Source organism: Zootoca vivipara, chromosome 2 (assembly GCF_965207765.1).
Source record: "Zootoca vivipara chromosome 2, rZooViv2.hap1.1, whole genome shotgun sequence".
Lineage (NCBI taxonomy): Eukaryota > Metazoa > Chordata > Lepidosauria > Squamata > Lacertidae > Zootoca > Zootoca vivipara.
The window spans coordinates 122267360-122274749 of NC_142584.1; the positions used below are offsets into that span (position 1 = coordinate 122267360).

The 7390-nt window shown below is 56.3% G+C and overlaps 1 protein-coding gene across 1 annotated transcript; it reads left to right on the forward strand.

Moving 5' to 3' along the window:
- The first annotated feature begins 2670 nt into the window (after window positions 1-2670).
- Window positions 2671-7390, forward strand: ZBTB9 (zinc finger and BTB domain containing 9). The gene is made up of 2 exons (XM_035101766.3): window positions 2671-2761; window positions 4455-7390. The coding sequence occupies exon 2, from the start codon at window positions 4478-4480 to the stop codon at window positions 5792-5794; it is 1317 nt and encodes a 438-aa protein (XP_034957657.1). The 5' UTR covers window positions 2671-2761; window positions 4455-4477; the 3' UTR covers window positions 5795-7390.

Sequence of the window (7390 nt, forward strand, 5' to 3'; positions counted from 1 at the left end):
TTCACGATGGCGGACAGCTCCATTCGCAAGTAGAAACATTCGTAAGTAGAGTTTTTCTTAAGTAGAGGTACCACTGTATATCATATTGTTGCAGGAATTTATAGGTTGGGGGAGGGGTTGCCCCTCCAGCAGATATAATGCACATGCAGCCCACTACCAAAGTCAGCACAATCACTAAAGGGTGTGATTAACTTGGCTGGGAAACGGGGAAATGTAAATATCTGTTTTGTTACACTTGATGGGTGTTTTGTGGAGGTCAAGGGGAGGCATGGGGCAGGGTCCAGGATGCTCAGATTACTGCCACCAGACCTCCCCTTTCATGATGTATTAGTGATGTAGTTTTGGGGTGTAACATGGGGATTAAAGGTAAAGGTACAGCTGACCGTTAAGTCCAGTCGCGGACGACTCTGGGGTTGTGGTGCTCATCTCGCTTTACTGGCTGAGGGAGCCAGCGTTTGTCCACAGACAGCTTCCGGGTCATGTGGCCAGCATGACCAAGCCGCTTCTGGTGAACCGGAGCAGCACATGGAAACGCCGTTTACCTTCCCGCCAGAGCGGTACCTATTTATCTACTTGCACTTTGACGTGCTTTCAAACTGCTAGGTTGGCAGGAGCAGGGACCGAGCAACGGGAGCTCACCCCATCGAGGGGGACCTTCTGATTGGCAAGCCCTAGGCTCTGCGGTTTAGACCGCAGCGCCACCCGCGTCCCAACATGGGGATTAGCAGCTAATAAAAGTTTGGGTTCTTTTCTGTACGGGGCTTCCATCTTGTTTCACCTGGTGGCAGGTGGGAGTCCTGTCATGAAAGTCTTCAATAAAGACCAAGCCTACTGGCTGCTGTTTTGCTCTGGTTTTCCTGGCTGGTGTCCTTGTTTTTTGTTTTGTCCAAGGGATTTCTCTGTTAACAATATATACAATATGTTTGATACACAGGGCCAGATTTAGGTTTGAGGAAGCCCTAAGCTACTGAAGGTAATTGGGCGCTTTATATGTCCAGCTGTCCTTTGTCAACAAATTGTTGCTGTTTTTTGTGTTGAATATATGGTAATTTATGGCCCTAATAGGTCTCTAAAGCCAGTTGTACATAAAAAAAAAATAGGAGCCTACGCAATACAAAACACTTGCTGTATGTAGGTTTTATTTTATTTTATTTTATACTAGCTGTGCCCTGCCATGCGTTGCTGTGGCAAATTGCATAAAACTGAAAATAAAGAAAATAGAAATGTTACCTTTTAAAGTTGTACAATATAATACTCGTAGGGGGTATAGTAGGAAGGTCTTGAGGGTGGGAGGTGGTGAGGTGTCCCAAGGTGGAAGTTGGGGGTGGGGGGATACTGGGGAAGACGACATGATCGGAAGTTCTTGAGGGTGGGGGGTGTTGTCGACTCAGGGTCCTATGGAGTTCGTCAGGTGTCCCGCGGTGGGAGTTCTGTATGTGGGGGGGGGGAGAGAGGGGCGGCCTGCTCTCTGGGGCGGCCTTGCTCCCAGGGTTGTGGGGTTCGATGGGGAGTGGGCGGGATTGTGGCAGTATGTTTGTTTGTTGGATGTCCACTGGAGGGTGCAATTTTTTTGTACAGAAATTCAGGTTTTTACCTGTCCTAAGTGTGTCATCTGGTCAATGTAAGTGGATAGAAACACTCCCACATGCACATCTGAAGCTGTGGCAAAATTTGAGGGCGATTGGGGAAGCGGTTTTGGAGAAAAGTGTGGAATAACAAACATGGACCTTCTACATTTTTATATATATAGATTTTGGAAATGTACATCACATCAGTTTTTTCCCCCTTTAATTTTTTTGGAGGCCCCCAAGAGAGTGGGGCCCTAACAAGCAAAGTGTTTCCAGCTCTTTGCGTGGCTTACATGCTGCATTTTGCAATTGTTATAACACAATGTGGTTTTTTGGGGTGTGTGTGTGTGTTCAGCTTTATACAAATGGCGGTTTTGCAGACCACACAAAGGTTGCAACAGATTTTCTTTGGTGTTTTCCTTTTACTTTTAAATGCTGGAAATGAGGCTTCCTCCAACTTGGCGCTCCAGATGTTTTTGGCCTACAACTCCCACGATCCCTAGCTAGCAGGACCAGTGGTCAGGGATGATGGGAATTGTAGTCACAAACCATCTGGAGGGCCGAGTTTGAGGAAGCCTGCTGTAAATCGCCCCTGTGATATTCAGATGAAGGGTGGTATATAGATGCAACACCACAACTTCTAGTAAATAGTCATGACAATAATAATATCTTTTCGGTGTGTTTTGACTCGCCAGCAAGCCCCGCCCTCCCCGCAGCAAAGCTCCTCCTCTCGCTGAGGACTAGAAAGCAGCGAAGGCGACCAGGAAGAGCCGCCGCCTCCTGCCCCTCCCTCCCAGGAGCCGCGTCCAATGGGAAGGCGCAGCGCCTTCTCCCGGTCCCGCCTCTGCGCTGCTTGTTTGCCTAATTGAAGGACGGCACCTTCAAAGCAGCTCCCGCCTAAGTCGAAGAGCGCAGCCAATCAGAGCCCAGATCCGCATCCGGGTCCTGTTCTTCAGAGGGACGAGAGAGGCGGGGCGCCAGTCCAAGGGGCGGGACACGAAGATCTCTCCGGTTGGCTAAAATGCCCGGAGGGGGCGGGGCGTCGGAGCCGGGCGCCAATCCGAGCCAGCGCCCTCGCAGCTTCCGATTGGGCGCGGAAGAGACGCCCCGTCTCCAGCTCCGGCTCAGCCGCTTCCGTAGGGCGGAAGGAAGGAAGGCGGAAGGAAGGGAAGGCGGCGGCGGTGGCGGCCGAGGTGAGGCGGCGGCGGCGGGGGAGGAGCTTTGGGAGCTTCTGGCCCCGCCCCTTGGCGCGTCGCGTCATCCTCCCCAGGGGGAGGGGCCGGAGCGAGGGCGCCCCTGAGCACGCGCAGAGTGCCGGCCGCTGAGCCGAGGGCGCTCCGGAGAGCGGGCAGAGGGCGGGGCGCGCAGCCGCGGGGGCCAATCAGTAAAGAGAATGGCTCCCCCGCGGAGTGGAGGGAGGACTATATATATTGGGGGGGGGGAGACCCACCTGCGCAGATCGGGCTGTTATTAACTCGATTAATTGGCTCATAAGTCGCCTGCTGGCTGTTAGTACCAAACTCTATGCCAGGCACAGGCAACCTTGGCTCTCCAGATGTTTTGGAGCTACAATAATAATAATAATAATAATAATTTATTATTTATACCCCGCCCATCTGGCTGGGTTTCCCCAGCCACTCTGGGCGGCTTCCAAGCAAATATTAAAAACAGTACAGCAGCAAACATTAAAAACTTCCCTAAACAGGGCCAGCGGTCAGGGATCATGGGAGTTGTAGTTCCAAAACATCTGGAGAGCCAAGGTTGCCTATGCCTGGTCTACGCGTTGCTTGCCCAATACCTGGGTGCTTCACGGTAACATTATACAGTATAGTGAAAATGCAAAAGAAACGAAAAGAAAAGAAAAGAAAGGCATATAGGCACATTTAAGTCACAGAGATTCCACTTGAAATATGCGACATGAGACCAGCAAAGACTCGGCGAACAGAGACATCACGGCCCCAAATGCGCCCCGGCCCCCCAAGTGTCAGACTGGGGCAACCCTGTCGGATAGGCGAGGTACTACGACAATTATTATTACTACAGTGGAACCTCGGTTGTCGAACGCCTCCGTTGTTGCATGTACACTCCTGAATTCTAAGAAATATATGAATAAATGAAGTATTATTTAGATGCGTATACCGCCCTTCATCGTAAGATCTCATGGCGGTTCACATACTTCAAAACAAGTAAATAAGAAAACAGCAAAAGAATACATGTCCCCTTATTATATTCTGAACTCCACCACCCCCACCCCGGCAGTCTGGGTGGTTGTCCTCCTGCTTCAGTGGCTGGAGAGATCCTGGATATTACATACAGTTGGTCATTATTCTGGAGTGCATAGTCTGAATAATTGTTGCTACAGAGGAAGGATTTCACCCAGCGTTTCCCTGACTTTTCTGAAGTCGGCTTTCTTAAAGTCTAGAATTTGAGGCTTAGTATGCTTAGTTGCTCCTTCAAGGTGTATAATAAACTCCAGAAGAGCATGATCACTCCCACCTAATGATCCTGCCACTTCTACCCCACTAACCAAGTCATCACTATTGGTTAGGACCAGATCTAAAATGGCTGATCCTCTTGTTGCTTCTCCCACTTTCTGGACAATGAAATCCCTGACGGGCAGAGGATATAGAAAGGTTTGGAATAGAACCTAGCCCCCTGCAATGCAATTCATAAAGCAAGCCTCTTGTGGCCCTTCATCTCTGGATTGCAGATTTGAGCCCCGCATTGGACAAAAGATTCCCGCATTTCATGACCCTTGGGCTCCCTTCCACCCCTGATAGGCGGCTGCCTGGCCTGCGGAGCCCCCTCTGCCCTCGCCTCACCCCTTGGCCCCTCCCTCTTCCCCAGGTGAAGGATCCCTCACCCTCTCCCTCCTCCTCCTTGCAGCAGCGCCCATTTCCCCGGTGGCCATGGAGCCCGAGACCCGCAGCGTCCAGATCGAGTTCCCTCACTACGCAGCCGTCCTGCTGGAGTCGCTCAACAAGCACCGCCTGGAGGGCAAGTTCTGCGACATCGCCATCCACGTCCAGGGCCGCATCTTCCAGGCGCACAAGAGCGTCCTGGCCGCCTCCTCGCCCTACTTCCACGACAAGCTGCTCCTGCACGACACCAACTGCATCGTGCTGCCCGGCGTCATTGAGCCGGACGCCTTCGAGAACCTCCTGCAGCTCATCTACTCGGGGCGCCTCAAGCTGCTCCTGGAGGCCCTGCCCAGCCACCTCCTGGTGGCCAGTGGGCTCCAGATGTGGCAGGTGGTGGACCAATGCTCGGGGATCCTCAAGGAGCTGGAGGGCAGTGCCTGCCGGCCTTGGTCCAGCCGCGCCAGCGAGAGCCAATCGCCCAGCAGCAGCAACTACTTTGGCTCCAGGGACGAGGCCGAGGCCGAGGCTCCTGGGCGGCGGCGGCGCACCTGCCCCGACGGCGAGGTCCTGAAGATCCGCGTGCCTCCTGACGAAGAGGACGAGGAGGAGGAGGAGGAGGAGGAGCACCAGGCGCCGATCTGCAGCGGCTCCACCGACGGGCCGGCAAAGGCCGAGGAGAGCCGGGCCAAGGAGCCGCACGAGGCACCCAAGATCTTCTACATCAAGCAGGAGCGCTTTGACGCTGAGGAGGCGGCCCCTTCGGCCTCGGGGCTGGGCGGGGCCGGCACCAGCTCCTGCCTGTCGGAGGCTGGCTTCTTCAAGTCTCTGGGCAGGCCGCTCGCCGCGTCGGGGCTGTGCCCGGCCGAGATCCAGGAGAGCGGCGAGGTCAGCTACCTGCTCCCTGGCACCGCGGTGGCATCCTCGTCCTGCGGCCCCGGCGGCGGCTTCTCGGCGAAGGCGGACTCGGTGGCCTTCCCGGAGAGCTCGTGGAAGCCCGTGGACCTCCACGGGAACGAGATCCTGGCGCACGCCGTGCACGGGCAGGTGGTCCACGCGCCCGTCAAGCTGATGTCTGCGCCCGACGGCAAGAAGTTTGGCTGCCTGTGCGGGAAGCGCTTTGCGGTCAAGCCCAAGCGGGACCGCCACATCATGCTGACCTTCAGCCTGCGCCCCTTTGGCTGCTCCGTCTGCAACAAGAAGTTCAAGCTCAAGCACCACCTGACCGAGCACATGAAGACGCACGACGGCAACCTGTACGCCTGCGAGGACTGCGGGCGCAAGTTCCGCGTCCAGAGCTGCTTCCTCAAGCACAAGGAGATCTGCAAGGGGCAGGGCTGGGCCACCGCCTGCTGGACCTACAAGTAGAAGCAGGGGGGGAGGCCCACCCAGAGATGGGAAGCCCTGTGGACCTTCTTAGGGGCACAGAGGCGGGTGTGGGGGTCAGGGGGCCAGAGTACCTGGGGTGGACAGGGCGCCTCACCCTGTGCTGGGGGGCGATGGCATGGACACAACCAAAGACCCCCCCCTCCCCAGCCCCGTCTCTTTGGGGATCAGGCTGGGCGTGAAATGCAGGGAGCGAAGGGTTAAGCCCCTAGGGGTGGGGGTGCTCTCCTTCCTGGGCAGCCAACTGGCACCTGCCCGCCCCGCCCCCCCCCCGGCATGTAAGCTGTGGGGCCTTGCAGAGGCCTGCTCTTCCTGCCCCACCTTCCTTTGAGGGAGAGTCTCTGCTCTCCCCCCCCCCCACTTCCCTGCCTCAGTCTGGACCCCATTTAAAACCCAATTTAATGCACAATTCTAAAATCCACCTTAAAACCTCACGATTTACACAGGCCGGCTGCTGGATGAGGCCACGGGAAGCCCCTCTCATCCAGCACCTCCAACTGCTCCAGGGAGGAGGCAGGGGGCAGAGAGAGGCCTCCCCGGCTGCTGCCCTCCCTGGTCTTCTGAGGTGGACTGGCTCGGGACGTGGAGGCTCCATTGTGGCCTCGCCCTGCTCTTCCATTTGGGTGGCCGGCCTGCCCCACGGCCCTGTGCCAGAGGCGGCCGCTGGGGCTACACCCCAAAGCGCACCTGTCGCAGGTTCCTGGGGCCCCGGGCTGCAACCCTCCCCTGCTGCTCTGCCCTCAATGGGGGGCCGTGCCAATGGAGGTTGCGTGGCCCTGCTCCCCCCTTTCCACAGCCTGACATGGTCAAGGACTAGATGAGCTTTGGGGGTCCTGCCCAGCCCTGGTGTATGATTTCCCCATGGGATAATGAACTAGCTGCCTAGCCTTTCTGCAAGCTGCTTCTGAGAGGAGCTGCACAGGAGTCGTTGGGCTGGGGAAGGGCTTGGTGGGAAGAGGAGCCCCTCGGGTTCCTCCTGGCCCTCCGGCCGACCGGCCCAGGGGTCTGGCCCTCAGGGCTGCCAGGAAAGGCAGGCGCCTGGTGGCTGCAGGGAGGGCAGCCGGCAGCCATGGAACCACAACATTTCAGGGGGTCTCCAGGGCCCTTTCTCCAGAAGAGCCAGCAGGCGGCAGGTGCCCCCCCCCAGCTGTGTGCAGAAAGACAGGAAGGAGAGGCGCCGTCTCCGCGGGAAGCGCGGGACCCTAGTGTGGTTACGGACGCTCAGTCACCAGCATCTCCAGGCCCCAGGTCCGAAATCCAGCAGAGCTGCTGCCAGCCAGTGTCGGCAGCCCTGGGTTAGCCAGACCCAATGGCCTTGGCGCTGTCTAGGGTGGCTCCTCATTCCCTCCCCCTCCCCATGTTCATATGCTGGGATAGCTCAGTCAGTAGAGCAGGAGTCCTGCGTTGGAGTGGGCCGGGCGCCATGACCTCGATGGTCCCGCCTGACTCTGTGATTCTATCCTGACTTCCAAAGCTTCCCAAAACTGCAGAGGGGGAAACTGAGACTGGATGTAGAAATAATACTATGTTTATTATTTTATTCTCTATACGGCTTCCAACAGAGATGAAAGCATAACC